General features: G+C 52.9%; 10 protein-coding genes across 10 annotated transcripts; 3 read left to right on the top strand and 7 right to left on the bottom strand.

Annotated features, from left to right (window-relative positions):
• Window positions 1-175: 175 nt before the first annotated feature.
• tim9 (protein transporter TIM9) lies at window positions 176-364 on the bottom strand (the record flags this gene model as incomplete). The annotated part of the gene is made up of 1 exon (XM_025660300.1): window positions 176-364. One exon carries the CDS (start codon window positions 362-364, stop codon window positions 176-178), a length of 189 nt encoding a protein of 62 aa, XP_025514597.1.
• Window positions 365-716: 352 nt separating this feature from the next.
• BO85DRAFT_39270 (uncharacterized protein) lies at window positions 717-2,200 on the bottom strand. The gene is made up of 4 exons (XM_025656854.1): window positions 2,132-2,200; window positions 1,602-1,931; window positions 1,535-1,552; window positions 717-1,309 (listed from the first exon to the last, which is right to left on the bottom strand). The coding sequence occupies exons 2-4, from the start codon at window positions 1,698-1,700 to the stop codon at window positions 809-811; spliced, it is 618 nt and encodes a 205-aa protein (XP_025514596.1). The 5' UTR covers window positions 1,701-1,931; window positions 2,132-2,200; the 3' UTR covers window positions 717-808.
• A 1,841-nt stretch (window positions 2,201-4,041) lies between these two features.
• On the top strand, window positions 4,042-7,277 carry BO85DRAFT_374239 (putative Rho GTPase activator (Sac7); the record flags this gene model as incomplete). The annotated part of the gene is made up of 3 exons (XM_025656119.1): window positions 4,042-4,204; window positions 4,403-4,555; window positions 4,612-7,277. 3 exons carry the CDS (start codon window positions 4,042-4,044, stop codon window positions 7,275-7,277), a joined length of 2,982 nt encoding a protein of 993 aa, XP_025514595.1.
• A 455-nt stretch (window positions 7,278-7,732) lies between these two features.
• BO85DRAFT_398872 (PIG-F family protein) lies at window positions 7,733-8,937 on the top strand (the record flags this gene model as incomplete). Its single annotated transcript, XM_025657072.1, has 3 exons — window positions 7,733-8,227; window positions 8,304-8,590; window positions 8,675-8,937. The coding sequence occupies 3 exons, from the start codon at window positions 7,733-7,735 to the stop codon at window positions 8,817-8,819; spliced, it is 927 nt and encodes a 308-aa protein (XP_025514594.1). The 3' UTR covers window positions 8,820-8,937.
• An 18-nt stretch (window positions 8,938-8,955) lies between these two features.
• BO85DRAFT_478492 (uncharacterized protein) lies at window positions 8,956-11,137 on the bottom strand. The gene has a single exon (XM_025662902.1). It carries the CDS (start codon window positions 10,857-10,859, stop codon window positions 9,201-9,203), a length of 1,659 nt encoding a protein of 552 aa, XP_025514593.1. The 5' UTR covers window positions 10,860-11,137; the 3' UTR covers window positions 8,956-9,200.
• A 2,042-nt stretch (window positions 11,138-13,179) lies between these two features.
• Window positions 13,180-15,676, bottom strand: BO85DRAFT_39193 (putative DNA helicase). The gene is made up of 3 exons (XM_025656827.1): window positions 14,958-15,676; window positions 14,842-14,874; window positions 13,180-14,790 (listed from the first exon to the last, which is right to left on the bottom strand). Exons 1-3 carry the CDS (start codon window positions 15,536-15,538, stop codon window positions 13,320-13,322), a joined length of 2,085 nt encoding a protein of 694 aa, XP_025514592.1. The 5' UTR covers window positions 15,539-15,676; the 3' UTR covers window positions 13,180-13,319.
• A 930-nt stretch (window positions 15,677-16,606) lies between these two features.
• On the bottom strand, window positions 16,607-18,406 carry BO85DRAFT_39182 (uncharacterized protein). The gene is made up of 2 exons (XM_025656824.1): window positions 18,334-18,406; window positions 16,607-18,266 (listed from the first exon to the last, which is right to left on the bottom strand). The coding sequence occupies exon 2, from the start codon at window positions 18,148-18,150 to the stop codon at window positions 16,759-16,761; it is 1,392 nt and encodes a 463-aa protein (XP_025514591.1). The 5' UTR covers window positions 18,151-18,266; window positions 18,334-18,406; the 3' UTR covers window positions 16,607-16,758.
• A 190-nt stretch (window positions 18,407-18,596) lies between these two features.
• Window positions 18,597-19,943, bottom strand: BO85DRAFT_374153 (endonuclease III domain-containing protein; the record flags this gene model as incomplete). Its single annotated transcript, XM_025656113.1, has 2 exons — window positions 18,597-19,589; window positions 19,656-19,943. 2 exons carry the CDS (start codon window positions 19,941-19,943, stop codon window positions 18,597-18,599), a joined length of 1,281 nt encoding a protein of 426 aa, XP_025514590.1.
• Window positions 19,944-20,212: 269 nt separating this feature from the next.
• On the top strand, window positions 20,213-21,089 carry pex4 (putative ubiquitin conjugating enzyme (UbcJ)). Its single transcript, XM_025660299.1, has 2 exons — window positions 20,213-20,512; window positions 20,587-21,089. The coding sequence occupies exons 1-2, from the start codon at window positions 20,356-20,358 to the stop codon at window positions 20,904-20,906; spliced, it is 477 nt and encodes a 158-aa protein (XP_025514589.1). The 5' UTR covers window positions 20,213-20,355; the 3' UTR covers window positions 20,907-21,089.
• On the bottom strand, window positions 21,074-22,944 carry BO85DRAFT_450077 (putative GPI anchored cell wall protein (Dan4)). Its single transcript, XM_025660298.1, has 2 exons — window positions 22,045-22,944; window positions 21,074-21,843 (listed from the first exon to the last, which is right to left on the bottom strand). Exons 1-2 carry the CDS (start codon window positions 22,559-22,561, stop codon window positions 21,455-21,457), a joined length of 906 nt encoding a protein of 301 aa, XP_025514588.1. The 5' UTR covers window positions 22,562-22,944; the 3' UTR covers window positions 21,074-21,454.
• Between the last annotated feature and the right edge of the window lie 974 nt (window positions 22,945-23,918).

Here is a 23,918-nt window from a genome sequence, read left to right as displayed (position 1 = left end):
CCAACAGTATACCTCCATACTGTGATCTCGGCAACCAAACCTGCTCCTCAAGAGCGAGCGGAGCCCATCGCCGGCCATTAGGGGATGTCATCATTGCAAAAATTCTAATATTTTATACAGAAACCGCCAAAGTCAAGGCAAAGCAAAGCAACCGAACCCCATGCTAAATTCCCATTTACCGCTGTTGTCCCTGCATCATCATGGCCTGGTTCTGTTCCTGGAACCGCTCGTTCAGGCGAGCCGATCCCTTCATGAACTTGTCGACACAACGCAGGACACAGCCCTCTTCGCGGTTGATCAGGGACTTGGTGGTGAAGTCGTTGACGCAGTCATCGAAGCAGCGCTGGACGAGCTTGGAGTACATCTATGGAGATGAGATTAGAATTGAAAAGGCCAGCTAGGGATGATATAGATGGATGATGGATATGGATGATGATAGACGAAGGTAGGAATTGGATGGGTCAGGGAGGTATAGACGGTGTGTAGGTTGGATCCGAGTTCGACGCGAAAGGATGTCTGTTTATTTTCAGGTCTCACGTACGGTCATGAATTCCTTCATCTGGCGTCTCTCCATGCGAGAGGCGAGCTCACGCTGCTCAGAGGCGTTGAGGCTGGGACTTATTAGTACACGTCGGGGGAACCTATGATAGAAGGGATGGCAAAGTGAGCTGCTTACGATTCCATTGTGATGTGATTGGGCTGAAGCTAGGTTGATCAAAAAGGGTAGTAGTGTTGATAACAAGAGGCCTGGGTCGTGATGACGACCGTAGCTCCGGAGCTGCTCAACGGACCGCAGGCTCTGATGTGATCACGTGCGCAATTCAACTCCGATCAGGTGACCGGACCCGGACCGCGAGTGAATGTGCTGACTCATCCAGTGCCGGAACCGAGGGCAATCCCAAAACGGCAAACAGCAGGACAATCTAGCTGGCGCTGTTCCATTCTTTGGGCAAGTTAAAAAAAGCACAACGGCCAGCTGGCCCCAGACTTCCATTCGCCAGAACCATGGTTCGCCGTCCACAACCGGAGGTCCATTAAGTCGAGAAGCAACCCAGAAGGACAAAGATCTTCTTTCGATTCCCACCGCAATGACTCGGGCAGGAGCCACCTTTGGTGCTTGTTGGATGATTCTTCTAAGAAAATCGACAGGTCTTAGCCGGCTTCGATCGAAGGATCTAGGAAGTTTTGTTCTGGGGAGAACCATTCCACATTCCAATCCGGAGCTTAGTGGGATCGTGGTCGGGGTGATTTCATTGCTTTTGCGGTGTATCATGCTCAGAGCTTGCACGGGTCGGTTGTTGGAATGGAGCTGGTCAAGTTGTTAGCTGACTTCTAGCGGACCCAGTATACAAAACTATATTGCTGTCCCGTAGGTGATTGCGTGGAAGATGTGCCACCGAGATCAGCAGACCAGTAAGCCACCTATCTCAAGAAATTATGTGGTACCAGCCACTCGGATAGGGGTATGTCGTCTTCCAATGATAGTCGTGAACATATAGCAGTATCTCTGGTTGGTTGTTGTTCCTATACCTACGTAAATTGACCCATTTCCCTAACACCACACCTGAGCTTGAGCTGTATATCTATGTCTTGGGACTTACGTGCACTCCAACAGGGGACATTCCATGTGTTATGTGTGCATGGAGTAAGCTTAGTCTTGGATGTTTGAGATTTGAATGTGATGATTCACTCAATGGCATAAGCTTCCCCTCATTTCACCATCACATCGGACGTTCCTATATTCGGTATGTACAAAGTCGAGCTACTGAAGAGTCGGCCCTACGATCAACTTGGCGAGGGATCCAGCCCAACAGCCTGGTGGGTAAGCTGTTGTAGATAGATGAGTGGCCACCTGGAACTGCACTCCTGAGATCGGCAGCTGACGGACTGGTTCGGGCAAGCGAATCTCGCACCACGACCGAACTAAACCACTAGACGCGGGGTCAGCAGTCTCTCGGGCCGTTTGGGATGACAGCCACATCAGTTGATGGTTGGAGAACCGCGGTAAGACCCTGATGGTGCGGCATCGCTGCTCAAGGGGAAGCGCCGTGAGGGTTGCATCAGGGGGTCCATGACCATATTTTTAGCTGGAACCACGAGCAGCCGATGGGTCGGCAGGCAGCCTATATACCTTGTTGTAAACGTAGTAGTAGCAGCTTGGCGGAATGGAGAGTATCTTTTCCCCTTCTCAATTTATAGTTTCTCTGATCGGCCATGAGGAGGCGACAGTGAGTCAACAGGAACAAGGTTCACTCATTCACACATCCAGTGAGGGGATCCCCGGTCGGCAAAAGAGGGGAGAGAGAGAGTGAGGGTATTCTGCATTCGAGAATCCTTATCCGGATGGAGGAGCGAGTCCATTTGAGTGTGGTCTCCGGATAGCCTCATGTCTCAGAGGGGCCTTGACGCAATTGGCTAGAACTGGGGCAATCTAACCAGCGTAGCGGAATGATTGAAGAATGGTCCAGTTAGTGTCCCATGCTAGTGTGCCGGAGGGTCGACTAGAACCAGGGCCAGAACCGACGGAACTGGAAAAATAATAAGCAGAGAAGGAACCGAGTCCCAAAAGAAAAAAAAAGAAATAAAAACAAGAATTGGAAATGGCGGTTAAAAATAAGCAAAATTAGTAGATAATACTCCGTAATAAGGGTTTTTAAAAAATAACAAGAGAGAAAATAAGTAAAGAAAAAGGAAAAAAGGGCACAGAAAAAAGGGACCTGTTTGGTCGAGGTCAAACCATCAACCCTGGAACCCTGGGGTCTGGTCCCAAGCAGGGCCACTTGCCAGAACTTCAATTCCCAGGAGAGCAACAAATCAATCCATCTCCATGCTTGGCGGGGGGTGTTTTCAATTTCCCATTTCTCCCCCTTCTCGTTCCCATCTTCTGATTGACACATCTATCCTATTTCTATTCTAACTACGTATCTGGGATTCACCCATTCCTTTCTTTACTTCTGATCCCTCGTTCTGGTGCTGCTAGGAAGAGATACATACATAGTCTGACTGGTGGATGAACTGGTGACTGAACTGGTCATTCCTCTTCTTATTCTTTTACCTCTCCGTCTTCCCCTTTGGGTCCCGCCTACAGCACCACGCCTCCAAGCCTGTTCGTCCGGTTGTCACGCAGTTTGGCTGGTTGGCTGTCCGTCAGTTGCTCCATCCTTTCCATTATTTCCCTCCTGTCTCTCCTCCTGTCTCCTCCAAAATCATCTTCATTCATCCTCCACCTCCCCCATCATCACGCATAGTAACCACCACCATCGTCACCATCTACAACCACAACGACCAACTCTCCGAAGTATCTATCGATCTGACTGCAACTCTCGCGTTTCCTTGGTTCAGATGATGGTCATTGGTTTCACCCCCAGACCAGCCAAGAAGCATCTCTGCTGCTGCTCACCCACGCAACCACCGTCCCATCCGCCCTGTCGGAGGGCCCCAAATCAGCCTCTCAGCCTGAGGTTCATTCCTGATTGCTAGACTCCCTTATTGTTGCTCATCATTTACCACCACCATCTTCACCCCCCCGAACCGTTCATCGTTGACGGACAGTCCGGCATTCGTTGATTTGCTCGTGTTCTGTCCTGCTTCGTCTTGTTCTTGCCAGCGCTGCCTGCCTGCCCCCATCTTCCCCCCCTCTCTCCTACATCTACTCCGGCTTCCTGCGTTCCCTTGTTAACCTCCTTTCATTTCTCACTCCCTCCCTCCCTATTGCCCCTGTCTCTCTCCTAGTGCGTTGTCCACCCTTCGCTGTCTCCCATCCTTTCTCTCCACCGTCGGAAAAATTCCCAGTGTCTGTTTTACCGGTTCTCTGCTACTGTACGTGTTTCGGACGGCGCGGCACTTAAAATCCGCTGCCTGACTAGTCCTCGTGCTATTTTGGGATCACGCCTCCCAGCCCCGGAATTTCTCGCGCCAACAACAAGGGCGGTGACGGAGGCCTCGGATTATCAGGGTCTGGTCCGGTCGCTATATTTCTATACCTTCGCAGGCACGTCGCATCTCGTCTGGAACCCTCGTTTTCATCGCGCACTGCCCACTATGGTTACCACCGGCAAGTCGCACCCGGGTGTCGATCCCCTGCACCGGCTTCCACCCACCGCTGCCCCCCCTGAGACTATTGCAACCTCGCCGCCGTCGAAACGTGATTTGGCTTCCTGGTGGCGACAATTCAAGAGAAATACCAGAAAGGAGGAACCAAAAGGTATGTGTGGTGGTATACTAGGATCTTGGGTTGGGTTTGCTGCGCTGCGGGGAAGCTCGGCGGCGATGCGATCGTGGGGCGTCCGTGGGATCCCATCGCATCGACGCCTGTCGCCTTTTGCAAGCATGCAGTTCCGTAGCTACCTTGAATGTCGCGTTTGATGGGCTCTACTTTCAAACACATGCTAATGAGCTGCAGAGAAACCCCAGGGTATATTCGGCATCCCCCTCAACGTCAGCATTAAATACGCCAACGTCGCCATTTCCCTTACCAACGACAACGGCGAGAGCTTCATCTACGGATATGTCCCCATCGTGGTCGCAAAGTGTGGAGTTTATCTAAAAGAGAAAGGTATATCGACCATGCTGGCCGTCCGATAAGATCGGTGCTAACGTATTTCTCGCTAGCGACCGACGTGGAGGGCATCTTCCGTCTGAGTGGCTCTGCAAAGCGCATCAAAGATCTTCAGGAAATCTTCGACTCCCCCGAACGGTATGGCAAGGGCTTGGATTGGACTGGCTACACTGTGCATGATGCTGCGAACGTTCTTCGGCGCTATTTGAACCAGCTGCCCGAACCCATTGTCCCGCTCGACTTTTACGAACGGTTTCGCGAACCCCTACGCACGTATCAACGACAGGTCCAGGAACAGATTCAGAACAACGCCCCGCCCGCGGAAACGGAGGCCTTCGACCATGCTAAAGCGGTCGCGGCTTACCAGCAGTTGATCCGCGAGCTGCCCCCGTTGAACAAACAGCTGTTACTCTACATTCTCGACCTGCTGGCCGTCTTTGCGTCCAAGTCGGATCAGAATCGCATGACGTCGGCCAATCTGTCTGCCATCTTCCAACCAGGATTGTTGTCGCATCCGCAGCACGACATGTCTCCAGACGAATACAAGTTGAGTCAGGATGTCCTCATTTTTCTGATTGAGAACCAGGACCACTTTTTGTTTGGTATGAACGGCACTGCCGCCGACGAGCAGACGGTCAAGGAGGTCGAAGGAGGTCTGGCCCGCCGGCCCACCACTCATTCCAATGTTCGACGCTCGGTGTCGAGTGCCAGTGGCGGTGCGGAGAGCTTCCGAAAGTATGGAAGTTTGCGCCGGAATGTGTCTGTCTCATCGAAGAATTCGCGCAACTCCAATGCTGCAAGCCCTGCAACACCGACCTCATTGGGCGGTGTTGGGGTACATCGCAGCAATACTTTGCCGTCCAAGATGACGCCCGTGATTCCTCCATCACGATATGGACGAGCGGTGGAGAACACAGGGGTCAACTCATCGGCACACACGTCTGCGCAACACTCGCGGGCGTCCAGTCGTGCGCCTGCGCCTGCCGAGGACACCCCTCAGCCTCCTCAACCTCAGCCCCAGCCTACTCAAAATCAGCCTGCTCCTCAGCCCCAAGTTGCTCCTCAGCCTCAGGCTCAACAGGTTCCTGAAGCCCCGGTTACACCCCAAACCCAGATTGCCCCCCAATCTCAGCCTGCGCCCCAACCTCAATCTGAGTTGCCTCAGACCAATGTTCAGGTGAGCCCTGCACCTAACCAGGCTGCTCAGGGCACTCCGCCACCCACAAATGGTCAAGGCTCCATAACAGAGGTGGTAGAGCCAGGGACTGGGATTGTCTATGTCCACTCGTCCACACATGGGCCCGTACCAAAGAGTGCGCTTGAGAATGGGAATGGGGTTGGCGATACGGGGAAGCCTATGGCACACCCCAGTGTGGAGAAGCCAGCTGTTGTACAGCCGACTATCGAAAGGCCAGTTGTTCAGCAGCCCATCGCTCAAAAGCCCGCTCAGGCGCCCATTGCGGAGAGGCTCATGGCAGAAAGACCTATCCCACACCCTGAACAGGGGAGTACAGAGAAGCTTTTCGGTGACAGGCCTATCCTGCGGGAAGGACTGCCACCCATAGCGGCTTCACCCCCGCCGGCGGTGGTGACGCCGACGCGGGAACGCAAGCTTTCGAGTCTGTTCTCCAAGTCACCACCACCAAGTGGTGAGCATAAAGAGCCGCGACAGCCGAACCGCTTGAAGAAGAAGCGAATCCCTGGCAGCGCGAGTGAAAGTGCGCAAAGCTCGTCTCAGTCGCTGCAGGCTGCGACATCTGATACTGGATTAGCAGCGATCCTGCATGCTTCCCGACACGCGGAGGCCAACAATGATGCTGGAGGAGCGACGCCGCGAGCTCCTAACACTACGAGTTCCGATGATCTGAGCCCGCCACGAGAAGGTAGGCCGGAGAAGCAGCTGTTGCCGCAAGAAGGCGGACAGCAGGCGGGCGACACATCGCTGCGGCCTTATGGCTCACGGACTCCGTCGATGAACTCCCGGTCATCGTTCACTGACTACTCTGATGCTGACCCTACCGATGATGCGGCGCGAGCGGAGCGCAAGGAGCATCGCCGCAGTTGGCGGTTCCCCCGCTCGTCCAAACGCAGTAACGAGCACATTGGCTTGGGACTTGCGTCGCCACCGCTCATGGCCACCACACCCGGTGCTGACCGAAGCACCAGCTCGATTGGCAGTTGGCATCACTCGAGCAGAAGCTCGCCTTCGGATCTGCAGCAATTTGCTAGCGATCCGTCCTATCAACCCCTGAGTTTGGATGCGGAAGTCAGCAACAACGGGGCCGCCAAGGACGCTTCTTTCGTGGAACCCGAGAAGCGCAGCCTGTTTGGCAAGTTCAAAGCCAAGGTTGCACAGGTGCGGGATGGTGTCAAGGAGTCCACCGAGCGGGACCGGACGCGAAGCCCTGTAAACTCAGAAGCCGACCTGTCGGTGTCGAGTCACACGCTGTCACCATCTGGCAAGGATAGTCTGCGAAACCGACCTGCTCCGATCGACGTGACTGGCTATCCTAAAGAGGGACAAATAAGTTCACCGGTCTCTCCACTGCCGGGTTCAGGACTGCCTCCGGCAATCCCTGAAGAACCACGGACACCGGAGAGCCCTGTTGCGGTGCCTGGCTTAGAGCAGAAGCAAGAGCCCGTGGCCGTGCCCGTTGCCTCTCCACCAGTAGAGACGGAGGGAACGGACGCTGGACCGGGGCCTGCTGTACCCTCATAGATGAAGAATTCTGACTTTTTCCTTTGTTAAGTGGTTTAGGATATGGAAATGGACGACATGATTCACGCACAGGTGGCTTGAGGCTGCCATGAGGATCGTCGTTGATGCATTTATGGGTCACGAATGATGTATGTATTGCTTGTGGGATGGCGTGCCATGTGTTTTAAATAGGTGTAGATTATGTACGGTACATGACACTATTTGCAGAATAGTAGAGTTTTCCGACTTGTAGGGCCTATCTTCAAAGTATATCTGTAACATCCCCTGACACCTAAGGCACCCACAACCCCAGACTAACCCATGCAAACAAACCAAACCAAACCAATCCTCTTCTTCCACTTCCGTCACCTCCGAAGCATCTCTTCGTTCCACAGCTCCTAATCAACCTCACCACCTCCCCAATTCCTCCTTCCCTCCCTCTCTTCCCCCCTAAGGCCCATCGCCTCTCTATCAAAATGGCCTCTCCACCCCCCTCCCCCCTCACAACCAACAGCGCCGCCTCCGCGCCCCCGGACACCTCCAACAAACCCGCCGCACCCCCGGTGAACATCCTCCCGACCCAACTCGCAACCACCTACTCCTACATCCACCCAGCAGCGCTTCTCTCCGCCTTCGCCGCGCGATTCCCCGCGCTGGTCAACGACCCGGTCTCCGAAATGGCCCAGCAATTGCCCTTCCTGGCTCTCGCGCACGTCGCCTACGTGATGATCTGTCTTCCCGCCGCTGGCACCGACTCTGCCACCACCACCGCAGCAGCTACACCAACATCCCCATCCACCCCTACTGCTGCTGCTGCTACCTCCAGCGCATCGTCCACAACCACTACTACCACTGGATCAACAACGAACGGAAACGTGATCCTCCGTCCCGGCCGCGTCGGCCGCCGCCGTACAAAGGACTCGTCCTCGTCCTCCTCGTCCACTGCATCGGCTATTCGTGGACGGGTTGTTGTACGTCCTCCCCCCATCCCCTTCTTCCCCCTCTCCAATTAATATCCCCACTAATGAACTATGACCAATGGAATAGGCTTCACTCCTCTCCTTAACACTGACAACCCTCCTCGCCACCCCCGTCCTCAGCATCCTCCTCATTCTCTTCGGCGCGCCGTTCACGACTCACCATGCCCAGACGGTGCTCTGCGCCGCACACATGGCTATCCTCTCGTCTTTGGCATTGGTGTATGTTCATGGCGTCGATGGGAATGTTTGGAAGGAGGTGTGGGGGGCCAAAAGGCCTGGGGATGTGGTTTGGGGTGGGGCGTTGGGGACGTGTGTGGGTGCGTGGCTTGGGGCGGTGCCGGTGCCGCTGGATTGGTATGTTTCTTCTTCCTTTCTCCATTCTTTTTTCCTGGGGGTGGGTTTGGGATAGGGTTGGCTAATGGTGGGTGTATTGTGTAGGGATCGGCCGTGGCAGGCGTATCCGATTACGTTGTTGACCGGGGCGTATGTGGGTTTTGTGCTGGGTTCGGTGCTGGGGCGGTCGGTGTTGTTTGGGAAGAGGGTGCGGTTTGAGGAGGGGGAGGATGTTAAGAAGGTTGATTAGGGAGATCACCTATTTTATTGCATGGTTTGGGTTGTGGGGGTAGATATCCAGGTGTTGTTGTTGCTTCGTGTATAGCTGTTTTAGTATATCTTAATTGATATTTGTTAATGTTCTTTTTACTGGGTGTTGTATATTTATGACTTTTCTTCTTCAATTGATCTATAAGTCTATTGCTGCAGCCCGGCAGCCAGTCCGTAGATGAAAGCAATTGGTATGTACAGTATCACTCATGCACGCAATCTCATGCAGGATATCATAACCACAAGCAGAACATTTTCCAAAAAAGAAATAACCAATGAGGGTATGAAGCAGATATGGTCATTAGAGAGGAGAAGAGGGAGGGTGAGAAGGGGAATAGAAGAGTAAGAATGAGTGTTGGCATCATATCATCCCGCCAACTTCGACGCGTCGCGCCGACGGCCACCGCGGATGGTACAGGTCTCCCTTCGGAGGGAGCTCCGGGCGCTCCTCGGAATCACTGTCCGGGGAGATCTTTTCCGTCGGCGGTCCCGAGTTGGTCGGAGACGGCCCCAGGGCCTGCCGCATGCGCATAATATCATGCGCGTCAATTGGGATAGGATAAATCGGACCCATGCCCATGGATTCGCGTGCTACGCGCGTGAGTTGCTCGACATCGCTCCGCAGACTGGATACCTGTTCCTCGAGATTGCGTCGCGCAGACTGCTCCCGGCGCAGCAGCATCACCAGTGCGCTGTACTGTTCGACCGAGATGGTATTGCATTCGTGCAGCGAGGTGGACGACGGGGCCTGCAATGTGCGCGAGCGGTGGAGATGGTTCGGGCGCAGTGTGCTCGTGCTAGACGGGCGATCGGCGCCGCCGGGCGACTTGGCGCCCGGGGTCTCGTCACTACCCGACGGCGACTGGGCCGACGATTGCTTGCGCTTGTGCCGTGTCGTCGGGGGTGACGGTTTCCTCTGTCCCGACGGCTCGGCCGGCGTTTCACTGCGCCCAGACTGTATGCGTGCGATCGCACATTCCAAGTCGATCAATTTTACCTCCAAGGTGGTCAGTCGCTGTTCCAGCGTCACGTTCTCATCGTGTTGTAATGAGTTGACTAGCGTCCCCACCATTTGGGGCATGGGCTCCTCTGGTGCGTCTTCCTCGTCGTCCTCATCCGGTCCATCCAGGAAGGACGGCTCCGTCGTGGGTTTGGGGGCACTGGCGACTGTGGTCCGGGTCGGGGGTCGTTCCGATGCATCTGCCTCGGAGACCGCGCCAAAGGTCGTCGATCCGGCGTACGACTCCAGACTGCGGCGTCGCCATTGAATGGGAGACATCAGGTGATCTTTGGCCATGCCGCGCAGGGCGGTCGCGCTGCGGGAGCGACGCTTGATCTGGCGCATCTCTCGGCGGCGGACCTCATCCGGATCACTGTTGGCATGCGGACTGTTGTCCCGTCTACTGGTCGGTCGGCCCGAATGCACGACCGCCTCCAGGGCACCGCGAGATTCGTCGTCCGAAAAGATCAAGCTCGGCAGCGTGGCCCGTCGGCGGCGGGGGTGCGGTTCGAGCTTGCGCAGGGCCTCTTCCCACGAGGTGACGGGCCCGTGTTCCTGTTGCAACGGACTGGTGGATTTGGCGTTCCACGAACCGGAGAGCGGTTGCGGCTTGTCCAGCGATTGATTCGATCGCGGACTGTGGTTGCCGAACCGACAATCAGCGGAATCGTCGTCCTCCTGCCCGCGGCTTTTGCGGGTGAAGATCTTCCGCATGACGGTCTTGAGGGTGCTGCCGGTACGACGATGTGTGCTGGGCCCGCGAGCAATGGTGGTCGTTCCGGGAGGAGTGTATGGCAGGGTAGCGACGGCGCGATTGGTGTTGCGGAGGTTAGTAGCGATCAGGGAGGATTCGGAAGCACGGGGTGGACGACGCGTGGAGACGACCATCTGTTTGGAACTCATGGGCGGTAATGCAGTATCAAAGCAAGCGTCTGCAGCTGCAGGGTCCGAAGTGGGAGAGCCGGCTATGCGACTGTGGGCGGAGTCACTTCGCGTGGTACTTGTACTGGCACCAGACATGTCGGAACTCGGGCTTTAGAGGAATAGACAACACATGAAACATGCACGGTGCAAACCGGTCCAATGGCATACAAGAGCGCAAGGGGGGGAAGACAGTCGAAGCGATCGGTAAGGACAGATACGAAGACAGGGACAAGGAACGATTGGATATACGCCAAGGCGCAGAGCCACCAGCTGAAAAGCGGAGGGGGTGGGAATCTAAAGGAGTGAGGCTGCGGGCACCAGCATCAGCAGGGAATCCACTTGGGAAGGATGGATGTCAGAGGGGGGAAGCTGACCTTGGCAAAAGGGTTCAAATCATGATCGATAGGTTTGGAAGAAGAAAATAGAATAGAGTGTCGGAAGGAATGAAGCCAAGGAGTCAGCAGGAGGGGGGGAGGAAGAGAGGAAGTAGTCGAGAGTGGGAAGAAGGTGGTCAAATAAAAATAGATAAAATGGAGTAATAATAGCAGGGGAAGTAAATCAGAGTTAATGGACGAGTTGGTAGGGAGAGACACTACAGAGTCATTGAAATGGGGGGAAGGGAAACCCAAGAGTTTGGGGGCAACTGGAGACGAAGATTCACTAGTCCCCGACACGAGCAACAGGGAAGAGAGTCTCAGAAGTTCAGAAGAAGCGGGCGGGATCGGCGAAGATGGAGCAGAATACGGGAAGTTGTTGAGCTTATCAAACACCAACAGGGAGGATCCAGGAAGAATATCCCGGGATTGGCGATGGAGAAAGAGTGGGAGTGAGTGAGTGAGTGGGTGAAGGAGAGAGAAGCAGAGAAGGAGAAGAGAGAGAGAAGAGGGAGGGGAATAACAAAAGGAATGGAATATTTGCCCTGATAATAATATCGGGGGAGAAATCACCAAAGAAGTATAGAGTTGGACCCCAACCAGTAAGTAATCAATCAAAGTGGCATTAGAGACGAAGGAATGGAAGGAAGCTGCAAGAGAAGAGGAAGAGAAGACCGGGGGAAAAGCAGCAGACGACAGACAGCAGCAGAAGAGAGCAGCAAGCAGGCAGAGACGAAGGAAAGAGAACTAAGAGAGAGAAGCGCATCCCAAAAGTGGAGCTGAGCTGCTGGTGGATGGAGAAGAAGAAGAAGAAGCGGAGTGGAATTTCGAAACACTCGCGGCGCGTGTCAGGGGTTGTATTTTTAGTTCCACAATATTTATTTATTTTATCACCACTAAGTTAAATACTGACTAGTAAATAACGATGATTCATTGCTGAGGAAGATTCCATTGTTTGAGTTAGTTTTATTTTTTACTAATTTACAAATTCACTATTTTACTTGCTGGATATTCCCAGGGTATATTTTCAACATTTAAAAGAAACAGTAAATTTCCATCCTACCATTACTACTAACTACTACTACTGCATACAGCATATGCAAGAGTTAATTTAATTTCAACCTGTGCCGCGCCAACTCATCACTTACCATCCATGCAGTGACTGATGAATGTTCCTCCCTCACTCCTTCGGCCCCATTCCCAACTTTTCCCTCCTCCACTCACTCACTCACTCACTCACTGCTTCAACTCCTCTTTTAGTTTTCTCTCATCATTGGACCACGATGGCAATCCTCCATGCTGAAACACGCCAAGTGGTCTTCTTCCCCCCTCCGCTCCCGTCCACAAACCGATTAAGTTGGCCCATCAGACGCTCGGAACCGTTCGCTTTCGTTGACGGGCCCTCCCTCCTTCTCCGTCTCTCCCTCTCCGTCTCCCTCGGTCGCGGTCGGACACCATCCTCATTCCTTCATTTAGCGAATCACTAGTAGTATCTATTTAAGTATCGATCTATGCGGTGGACAGAAGCAAGGCTGACTGTCCCGCTCGTGGGATTCTAGATCCTGCACACTTCATAACGCCATGACGCATGATCTCCCCTTTCCCCTCTTCTTTGGCGTCTCCAAGGGAGGGGTTCCCGGAATTCCATCGAGCAGCCACATGGACAATCTAGATTTCTAGCTAACCTATGGAATGTGGATGGTTGACGTGACAGGGGAATGCGCCCATACCTTTACCATTTACTCTCTGCGCAATTCTTTCATCGCGTGTCTGAATTGCCTCCAATGCCATCCCTTGCGCGTGTGTTTTGTTCTACTCGCGGTCTGTTGTTCTCCTGCAAGGGACCATTCGGTGCAGACGTTGCACGACACTGCATCTGATTGCAGGACCTCCCATCGGTGACACTCATGGCCCAAGCAACGTCCGAGGGTACTTCGTAGCTAGTCTATCTAGGTATGATCACAACAGATCGCCAGCGTCCGGATACCGCAAATCAGCATGTTCCTCCAGGAATGCCATCCATCGCTTAAGGAACCCACTGCCCCTGTGGAGAACAGTCAACGTCAACGATTTGCCTACAAAATAAATGCTGACTACGAGAGGGGCACTCACTTGCTAATCGTCTCCGAGTCACCGCAGATGCACAGATGCCGTTTCGGCCGCGTCATGGCCACTAATGCTGTCAGTCCATGCACCCTCGCCACTTGGCAGGGATCTTACCGTTGAGACGACGCCGTTCCCCTAGGAATCCCACTTCATGCTCGCTGTTACTGCGTACCAGACTCACCACCACCGCTTCCTTTTCACGCCCTTGGAATCCGTCGACGCTGCCCAGCTCAATGCTGGGGTATTTCTCCCGCAGCATCTGCGACAACACGGCCAGCTGACCGTTGTACGGCGTAATCACCGCAATGTCTTCGGGGTGTATCCCTGCGTCCACCAGCGCATCGACATGCCGGCTCACCACTAGAGCCTCCATGTCGTTGCTCTTACTGTCGCCCAGGTGGGCTTTCTTGCCCAGATCCGCATCCTCGGTCTTCTCAGGGAAATCACCACCTTGCGTATCCCAGAACACCAGCGGCTCTTTGGTGTCATCGGTCTCCTCCACTTCGTAGGGGAGGTCCTTTAGCAGTCGAGCCTTGACAGCGTCTGCAGCCATCAATTTCGAGTCATACAACTCGTCCGACGGAAATTGCATAATCTTCTCGTGCATCCGGTATTGCGTCGTGAGCATCCGTTTGATTCCCGGGCCGTGCATCGACAACAGTCGGTCGAAGAGAGTCGTCTCCAGCGAGACATTGTCCAGCAACTCCCCGTTTTCTTTCTTGTCCTCCTCTTTGGCCTTCATCTTCTTAACATCATCTTTGGTCGACTTGACGGTCGGCGGCAGCTGCAAGTGATCACCAGCCAGGACCACCTTGGATGCCGACAACAAAGGGATCCAGCACTGCGCCTCCAGTGCCTGACTCGCCTCATCGATGATGACCACATCGAACTTTTGGTTCTTCAGCTGGTGGCCACCGGCTCCATGCAGTGTTGCCAGCACCACGCTGCTCTCGCGGACCAGGTTCTCCACGCATTTGTTCTCGCGCTCGCGGAACTCGCGCCGCAGTTCTCGCAGATCATCGTAGATGGCCCGTCGCTCCCGCGCTGACCTGGTCTTTCGAATACTGGCCTGCTTCTGATCGATCTCCTTGCGGACGTCGCGAACAATCTCCGCCGCCTCCGACGTATGCGTCAGCACTTCCAATGAATGATCCAGGACGGACGGGAGCAACCGCGCCGGATGTCCGATGCGCACCACAGGGACCTTTTTCGGCGCCAGTCTCTCCACGATGTTGTCGGCGGAGATGTTTGACGGACCGCAGACCAGCACCCGCTGCTTGCGCTGCACCATCTGCACGATCAACTCGATCAGCGTGTGCGTCTTGCCGGTCCCGGGCGGGCCATGAATAAGGGCAATCTCGCGCGCCGCCAGAGCAAACCGAATGGCCTCCTTCTGGGAGTCATTCAGCGTAGGATCCGTAAACTCCAGAGGCCCGATAGAATCGTAGTCTGGCAACATAGGCGATGTCTGACCAAAGGCGACTCGCATGAAATGGGTATGTTCAGAGTCGGTCATTTTGACCATTTTCTCCATGGTTTGGTTCATCCTATACCATCGATAAGTATAGCTTTGTAGAATCAATGAATAGGAAACATACCGTCTATACGTAACATCATTGGCAAGTTTGATCCTAGCCCTATTAGCAACTCACTCACCACGTATAGCCAAGAACATATCCAAAGAAGAAAGGAACTAGCAAGACGACAAACTCACATCCAAACCTTCCTCCCCCACAACTCCTCCACCCCATCCTCATCCTTACTCCCTTTACCAGAATCCTTCCCTCCAAACGCAACCCAAACCGCACTCTCCCCAACCCTCGTCACAACCCCTTCCACCCCTCCTCCTTTCCCATCTTTCCCCTCTTTCTCTTTCCCCTTCTTCCCACCCCCAGGACCAGAACTAGAACTATTACTAGAACTAATCTCAACAACCTTAACCACATCCCCAACCCTAACCCCATGCGCACCTAACCTCAACTTCCCATCCCCACCACCACCATTACCACCCTTGGAACCAGATTTAGAATTAGTAGATGTAGAAGAAGTATTGGTAACAGCCGCATCCGCCACAAACTCCCCCACCACCCTCCCCCCCAGCCCCGTCCTACATTGCGAGAGAACAATACCTGTCAAGGCGTGACCTGTCGCTTGCAGTGTGCGTCGGGTGGATGGCGACGCGGTGGTGATGGCGCTGCTGGTGAAGAGGTTGTTGGAGGTTATTTCGGCGGTTTGTTCCGCGCGGAGGAGGGTGAGTTGTGTGGTTGCGAAGGTGGGGGGATGGATTGGGGACATTTTGTGTGTCTATTGGAGTATATGTATGTGTGTGTGTGTGTAGGGGTGGGATTGGGATTGGAATTGGGATTGGGGGAATATTGTATATAGTAACAGAGTTAGAGAATAATGTTGTTGATAGCGCGGGGAATATATTCATCTTAGTTGTGACTTTAACTTGTGAGGGGTGACGTGCGGTGCGGTGCGGTGCGGTGCGGTGCGGTGCTTAGTCATATCTATATATCTCATGCATGCATGCATGCAGCATGATCACGAACCAACCCTAGCTACTACTTCTAGTGTATGAACACGACCGTATCTATATCACCGGTGAAGGAGGGTGAAAATACGAGGCAGTCTCGTAATCATCCGTATGCTGCAGTTAATCTGCTATGGCCCCGTTTGGTGTCGATTAGGTGAGCGAGAGGAATAGGTATTATCTTGGGAAGAACAACACGGGGATTCTCTTCTTTCTCTTCTCTACTCTTTTCTCTCTTCATTGAGTTTACTTTCTGGGTGCTTGGTTTTGGTGTTTACTGTTAACTGCTTACTGTTTATTGCTCAGTTACGTGCATCACTCTACTATCTGTCTATCTACTAGGTAAGGATGATGAAGAGACAATCTATTTGACTACTATTTCTAACTAGGTCACATCGTTGGTGATGGATATCATGCATATGTGGCAGGCAGACGTCAACACTTGGCTATCTCAGGATGATCTTGACACTGACTCTCTGGATGAACGGCAGGCTGAGTCTGAATCAGACTCAACCATTCATATCTTGAGTCAATCCCATGAGGTAAGTGTTCGTGTTCTGTGAAAGGGAAAGAGAAGAGAAGAGAAGAAAAGAGAAGAGAAGAAAAGAAAAGAGAAGAAAAGAGAAGAAAATTAATAAAAACACCACAGGCATCTATCTGCATCAGGATGATAATCATGAGAGGTAAGTGTTCGTGTTCTCTGAAGAAAGACACATGAGAAAGGAAAAGAAAGAAAAAGAACTAACAGCAGAATAGGCATCCATCACCTGCATGAGGATCGCTATCTGTATGGAGACGAGTTTTCATGTTTTATCAAAGAAAAGACACAGGAGAAGAAAAAGTGGAGAAAAGAAAAGAAAAGCACAACACGCATCTATGTGCATCAACTCGCTATCTGCAACAACCATCAAACCACGAAGATATGTGTCCCTGTTCTGCCAGAGACGAGAAAGAACCAAGACCCGATAGGCATCGCGGCATCTCAAGGAGCCCATCGCCCCATGACAGCCATCACGGCCTGTCTCTCGAACCCGCGGTCATCTCGCAGATACACCCGGTACCCTCGCAGCCCTCTCATGTCGGTAAACTCCATAAGCAGCCGGCGCAAATATCTCTTGCGGTTGTCCATCGTGTACATTGACGTGGCCCGGCCCTGGTCATGGATCTTCAGGGTTAGGCGCGCCAGATCAAAGTGCTCCCGGATGAAACGGCGCAGAACTGCCCAGTGCCGCAGATTCGCGTCCGCGGAGCGGGCTCCCGTCTGCGGGGTGGGCCGAAAGCACAAGGGAAAGTGGAAGGTCAAGTGCTGCACCAGAATCGTTGATTCCGTGGGAATGCCACTCAGGAAGCCCATGGTGTAGGTCGGATCCTCCTCCACAAACATAAATCTGTTGCGGCCCCAGAAGACCTTACGAGCGAGCTCATGGAACTCCCGACTAACCAGGAAATAGCGCAATGGCGAGGCGAAGCAGGTGCAGCCCGTCGAAAATACCGTCTCGGTCTTATCACAGAAGCAAATGCCTCCAACCGGCGAGCAGGTGCCACAGCAGGATTTGAAGCGCAGACGGTCGCGGTAATCCAAGACGATCAGGCCCGGAGCAGGTTCGGCCATGCACGGATCGGAACGACAGATGAGCAGGTGCCCGAGCACCATCAGCTGAAGTTCCCGGGGCAGATACATGAACGGAAAGGGCGGGACATCAAGATTGTCCGTCAGGCGGCGCGCCGTGCGCTTCATCACAGGCAGGAAACTATAGATCTTGTCCTGATCATTGCTGAAATAGAAGGCGCACTTGAACAGGCTGGGAAACGGATCCATATCACGCATCACACGAACAACCACTTCCTGCTCATAGGCTTTGCATTTGAGGCTGAAGTATCTGAGATTCGGCATGTCGATTGCTGCGAGCTTGCAGAACTCCGCCCACCACGTCAACAATGTTTGGTGGGAACCACCCGCCAGCTTGAGCGTTCGGTTATCCTTATGACCGAGATCCACATGCAAGTACCGAATATGTTCCAAGCCCCATTGCAATGATGCTTCAAAGCTTTTATAGTCTGCCCGGCCGCGAAGAAACATGCTGAAGCGATTACGGGAGAAGAAATAGGCACCGGCCTCCCGGCGCAGGGTGTGACACGACAGGAACAGCTGTGTCGGCAGCTTTGGATGATAGCAGCGGCTGAGCGGAAGCCAAGGGCTGCGATGCGCTCGCGTTTCGGTTCTATGACAATAAGGCGGGTCTCGCTTCATGCGGTCTCGCTCCAGGGTGAAGTCGATGATACAAGAACGACGCAGAGCAGCGAAGTCGAAGATTTTATTTCTGATATTTTCTGGCAAATCGAACAGGGTAGGGCCCTTCTTTGTGACCTCCATCCTGACAATTTAAAAACCAGACCTTCGGCAAGTCCCAGGTGGCAGTATGGTCGATTGAACGGTATCGAAAGCGATAATCCAACTGTCGTCCTCGATGACACTAATTTCCATCCAACCTGCACATAATCGGACCGAGTTAGTAGGTTCACCGTGTCACACAATCAACCTGATGGATGAACTTACGCTTAACAGCGCGAGTGAGAGCGTAACTCGAGCCGAGCTAGCTGTTGAAGCACAGTGATGAAAGTCTCGACAACGTTATCGAAGATCAACAGAATACAACTTAATGATTTGACGGAAGGGATGTCTGGTTAACACAGATAAACACACGGTCAACAGAGGAAGAAGGCTGGTGGTTGTGTTTCCCCACCAAACAATTGAAACAAAACATTAAGAGTGACTGTCGAGTTGCCTGGGGCATTCAATCCCATGATTGGGTTCAACTTCTACTCCTGCTCGACCTTCACCTTTGGCCCCTCCTGCTTCACAGCAGCGTCTCGCTTTGGTGTTACTAGACCCCTGATTTCGCTCTTACAGAGCTTGGTTCCTGCAAGATCGCATTCGCCGCATCTCCGAGCTACAGGTAAGCAGACTGTCTGTCCTAAGCCGACCAGCAGTTTGTTAATCTCGTGCCATTTGTCTTTCGGTAGCCACGATTCCAGCGCCATGCGGGTTTCCTCCGGATTCTTTGTCTTGTGCCAGCCCCAGAGATTGGTAATGCGATGAACGTGCACATCAACGCCAATGCCTTCGTGCTTGCCCCACGCCGCGCTCATACACAGAAACGCCATCTTCGGACCGACGCCAGGGAGCTTCATCAGTTCAGTCGCAGTCGACGGAATATCGGAATCGTATTGATCGCGGAGGATAATGGCTGCGGCCTTGATATACTTGGTTTTGTTGTTGTGAAAGCCCACCTTGGCAATGAGCTCGTTGAGTCGCTCAGGAGTGACGGCTAGGATGTTCTCCAGATTGAGAGTGCTGTCCTTGACCTGGTCTGTGGGCTTCCAGTCATACTCTTCAGGCTCTTTCTTCACAATACTCGTCGACTGGTCTCCAAGCTCCGTGTGCAACCGCTGCATGGCCACCGCCGTGACTGTGTCCTTGGTTTGAGACGACAGCATGAGGGCGACGAGAGTCTGGAACCGGCGGTCGCGCGGAGAGGACGCACGCCAGTAGAGTTCGGCGCAGCCCATGGTGTCAACGGGTGCAGTGGGATTTGCCTCTCGCATCTTCTTGACCATGTCATACATAGTCTCCCAGTTGGAGGGGGGCTGCATGGAGTAGGCGCCATTCTCGGTTTTGATCTTGCGAGCGGGCGTCCGTCGTGCTTTTGACGGCTTCTCAAGTGGTTCTTTCTTGACAGGTGCTTCTTCGACAGAAGTCTCTGCTTTGACAAGAGTCTCTTCTTTGATTGGAGTCTCTTCTTTGATTGGAGTCTCTTCTTTGATTGGAGTCTCTTCTTTGATTGGAGTCTCTTCTTTGATTGGAGTCTCTGTCTTGACAGCTCTCCGGCTCGAGCGCGCATTCGCCCGGGTAGACGTGGCGCTCAACGCACTCTTGCGACGCTTGGCCGGCGGCTCCATGATATCCTCAATATCAACCGTCGGCACAGACGAGAGCGAGGAAGTATCATCATCACTGACAGATACATCCGGGGCAGGAGCACCCCCAAAAGCAAAACCCTGAAGGCAACTAGCAGCCTGAGCCGAACTGCGAGTTGTTCGTCGAGCAGGAGGCGACAAAGCCTGCAGCACCTTGGCAGTTTCTTTAGATGCCCGAGAAGTGCGCATGTTGATACCAGCTTAGCTCTAGCTTGGATAAACTGTACTCCGTGCCGTATAAACAATTCTTCACATGAAAATAAACCATGTAGTAAATCCGAGATCGACTGCAATTAGGCTCAACAAGGGGGCGAGCGACTCAGTGACGGCGGATTACACATGGGGGTTCGGAAGCCGAGACCGACCGGAAAGCCAATCAAGCAGTGGCCGAGACCCACGGCAGTTCTGAGCCTCGGCGCGACACGACGGAGCACTGCACCGCACCCGCACCAGCCACCGCGACATCCACCATCCACCTTATCTATCACCATTCATTTATCCAACAATCAATCACTCCTATCAATTCACCCCTCCTCCACATACCAACCTACTCACACAGCCACACACCTTCACATCGTCCCAACGGGAAAAGAAAAAGAATATGGCCTCCTCACAAACAACGCACCGCCTCCTCCGCGAACTAAAAGACTACACGAACTCTCCGAACGAAGCCCTCCTGCACCTCGGTCCCGTCGACGAAGACGACCTCCTCCACTGGGAAGCAGTATTAAAAGGTGTTCCGGGGACGCCTTACGAGAGTATGCCTATTCCTCCCTCCCCACATACATACCATTTCTCACCCACCAACTAACATCATCAAAAATGCTTCTAGATGGTCTATGGACCCTCTCCATCCAAATCCCCCCAACCTACCCCCTCACCCCGCCGAAAATCACCTTCAAGACGAAAATCAGCCATCCGAATATCAGCTTCACCACGGGCGAGATCTGTCTGACGTTGTTGACCACGGAGCATTGGAGTCCGGTGTATACCTTGAGTAGTACGTTGAGTGCGATTCATCAGTTGTTGACGGATCCGAGACCCGATTCGCCGCTTAATGTCGATGTGGCCGCGTTGTTGAGGGATGGGGATGTGGCTGCTTGGGAAAGTTTGGTGAGGTTTTGGACCGAGGAGGAGAGGGCTACTCTATGATTTATTATCTTTTCTGCATTTGGTCGGTGGGTTGGATGGGATGAGGAGTGTGATGTTGGGGTTATGATTATGGGGGTGGGGGATATATATATACGATGAGGTTGTGGGATTATGTGTTGATAAGTGTAGTTTAATACCCAGGAGTACGATATGATACGATTATTCACGTTCAGTTAAGTTTCACATGGTTCAGTTGGTTCAGTTGGTTGTAAATACACCAGTCGCAGTGACAATTCTAATATGCACACGCTGGAAACATAGTATGTATGTAGTTGCAAATTGGGACAGGATCATAAAGAGAGACATGTCATCATGAAAAACAAATTTCCTTTTCAACACCATTGTAAACTGTAAATTGCAACCCATTTATGCAGCGCTTTCAAGGAGAGACTGGTATTTGGACGCCGGAGAAATATGCACATGCTAGCTTGTTTGCTTGCTCAAGGATCGTGAGGTATCATAAAAACATTTTCGAAATGTGAGAATAAAATTTAACGCCGAATATGCACTTGAATGGTAGAGTATTGTTGTCACAGGCTGAGAGAGGGCTACAAGGCCATGGCCACCACGGCAGCTCCTCCCATCATGAGAGCGAACTCGCGCGCGAATCCATTGGCAGAGGCAGCAGAGTCGGTCTGCAGTCCCGGAGACGCCTGGGTGCCGGTGGCCACCTCGCGGGCGGTTTCGGTGGGATGCACGACTGTCACGGCTGTCACGGTGCTCTGCTGACCGTCGGGCAGAGTGGTGGTGATCTTGTAGGTGGAGGTGTACGGGGTGGTGGGCTGGCTGGTCGTGCTGGTCGTGCTAGTCGTATCCTGCGATGTGGAGCTCGTGGTGTGCATGGTGGTCGACCTTGCGGTGGATGAGGTCGAGCTGGAAGTGGAAGTGGACGAGGTCGACGAGGTGGTGGTGGCAGGCACGCTGGTGGTAGAAGATGCTGTCCGAGTGTGAGAGGAGGACGAAGAAGAAGATGTGGATGAAGAGGTAGAGGCAGAGGTAGTAGAAGAGGAGGTGGATGAAGAAGAAGAAGAAGAGGACGCAGTGGACGAAGTCGATGAAGTCGAAGAGGTCGACGTCGACGACGAAGAAGAAGAGGAGGAGGTGGTGACAGGAGACGTGGACGAGGAGCTAGACTCACTGCTACTAGAGCTCGACTCACTGCTGCTAGAGCTGGATTCACTGCTGCTAGAGCTAGATGTAGTCTGCACGGCGGTTGTATGCGCGGTGGTGGCGGCGGTGGTGGTGGCAGCGGAGGTGGGTTCGGCCGAAGTCGAGTCAGCGCTGCTGGCAGAGGTCTCCGCTTGAGTGGTGGCCGCAGCAGTCGCCGAAGTCGTGGCAGGTTCCGTCGCCTGGCTGGTTTCTGCAGCGCTCGTCGAATTGCTCACACCCTGTCGCTTGGCGAGGTTGGCCCGGCTGGACAGTGCAGCATCCTCCTCCACAGTCTGGGCATTGTCATCTGCGGAATGAAAAACTCCGTGACGGAACTTTTCATACAGATGCAGGGCCTTGTCCTCGAAGCTACTGAGATAGCCGTGGGAAGTCGAGTCGACCACCGAGTTGGCGGCATCAGACTGATCGGCAGTTGGGGCCGCGATAGCAGCGCAGGCGATCAACGACAGCAGCAGGACGTGAAGCAAGCGAGTAAGGAACGCCATGGCGCTGGATCGATGTGATTGGGTTTGGTGATAAGATTCAGGGGAAGAAGAGGGTAATCCGACGATGGATGAACCGGAATTGACTATAGTTCGATCCGATACCGAATTAGGAAACGGGAGACTGAGTCGAGAAGATAGTAGCGAAAGAGGAAGAGGAAGATGAGCGATGGCGGGTTGGCAGATAATAAAGCTGGGCGCTAGCGAGAGGAAGGCTGTGAGGTGTCTCACCCAAGAGTCTTCAGATGACACAGTGAATTGGGTTGAAGACAAGCCACACCGGAAGGATGGGAAAGAAGACAAGAGTAGTTGGTTGCCTGGCAGTGGATGGACTGATAAATACTAGTCAACGGGGAACAAATGACTGGGCAGAAAAAACAAGGCAGGCCTGGTTCGGCTTGGCAGGTCCGAAGTGGAGCTTCGAGAAAATCCAGTCGGTTGAGATGGACAGGAATAGTATCGGAGATACGTTAGTTAACGATGCTACTAGTTTAGTCCTCCTAATAAAGGAATATTCCTAGCACAAATTGTGGCACTGCAATGCCCATCCTACCACTACTCGGTACTAGTACGACTCGACTACTTACTTTCTACTATATCGGTAGATACAACTTGCTACTTGCAGGTACGGATAACCGGAGTTTGGATTGTCTTGGATGGATGGCCCTGAACCTTGGGGACCACTTCTTTGGCTCATCCCAGATGGGGAGGGCAGCAAGCGACGGAGGTCCCAACTAAGGTATTGTCAACGTCAGCATCAGAGTCCAGCCATTGCGCCAATTCCCTTCTAGAATAGCATTGGATGAATGCGGTACCCCAATTGTCTAGGCTGTTGGGGTCTGCAGTCGACACATACTTGATAATAATAATAATAATAATAATAAATAGATAGATAGCTGAGTATTAAAGAGTGAAGGGAGTGAGGGGTATCTTCCCTACCCGCGACCGGAAATGTCAATCCACCGGTCAAAACCGTCTCAAATGTTTCACAATTTTTTACACCCCAAGAAAATTCTACAAAGTAAAAAGAAAAAAAGGGCGGGAACGTCCCGACTAAAAAACCCCGAATAAGGAAGGCAATCTGAATCAATGACGACACCATGAAATCAGTGACTTTCTTCTTTTCTTTGCTACTTTACTCTTTTCTGCTGAGAAGAAATTGTGATAGGCGCGACTACTGTGAGTTTATAATGGGAGCACATGGAACTTACCGATGACCTATCTATAGCTTGATCAGAGAGTTAATTACTATGCAATTAGTTAGTTACCCAGTGCGACCTGGTCTGTTCCTCCCCCCGTCACCGTGACTATTGGCAACCATTGATTGAGTGGACTCATTCCCTCTCTCCCTGTCGTCAGG

The sequence above is a fragment of the Aspergillus piperis genome, assembly GCF_003184755.1.
Source record: "Aspergillus piperis CBS 112811 unplaced genomic scaffold BO85scaffold_11, whole genome shotgun sequence".
NCBI classification, from domain to species: domain Eukaryota; kingdom Fungi; phylum Ascomycota; class Eurotiomycetes; order Eurotiales; family Aspergillaceae; genus Aspergillus; species Aspergillus piperis.
This window is presented reverse-complemented; position numbering and strand designations above follow the sequence as displayed.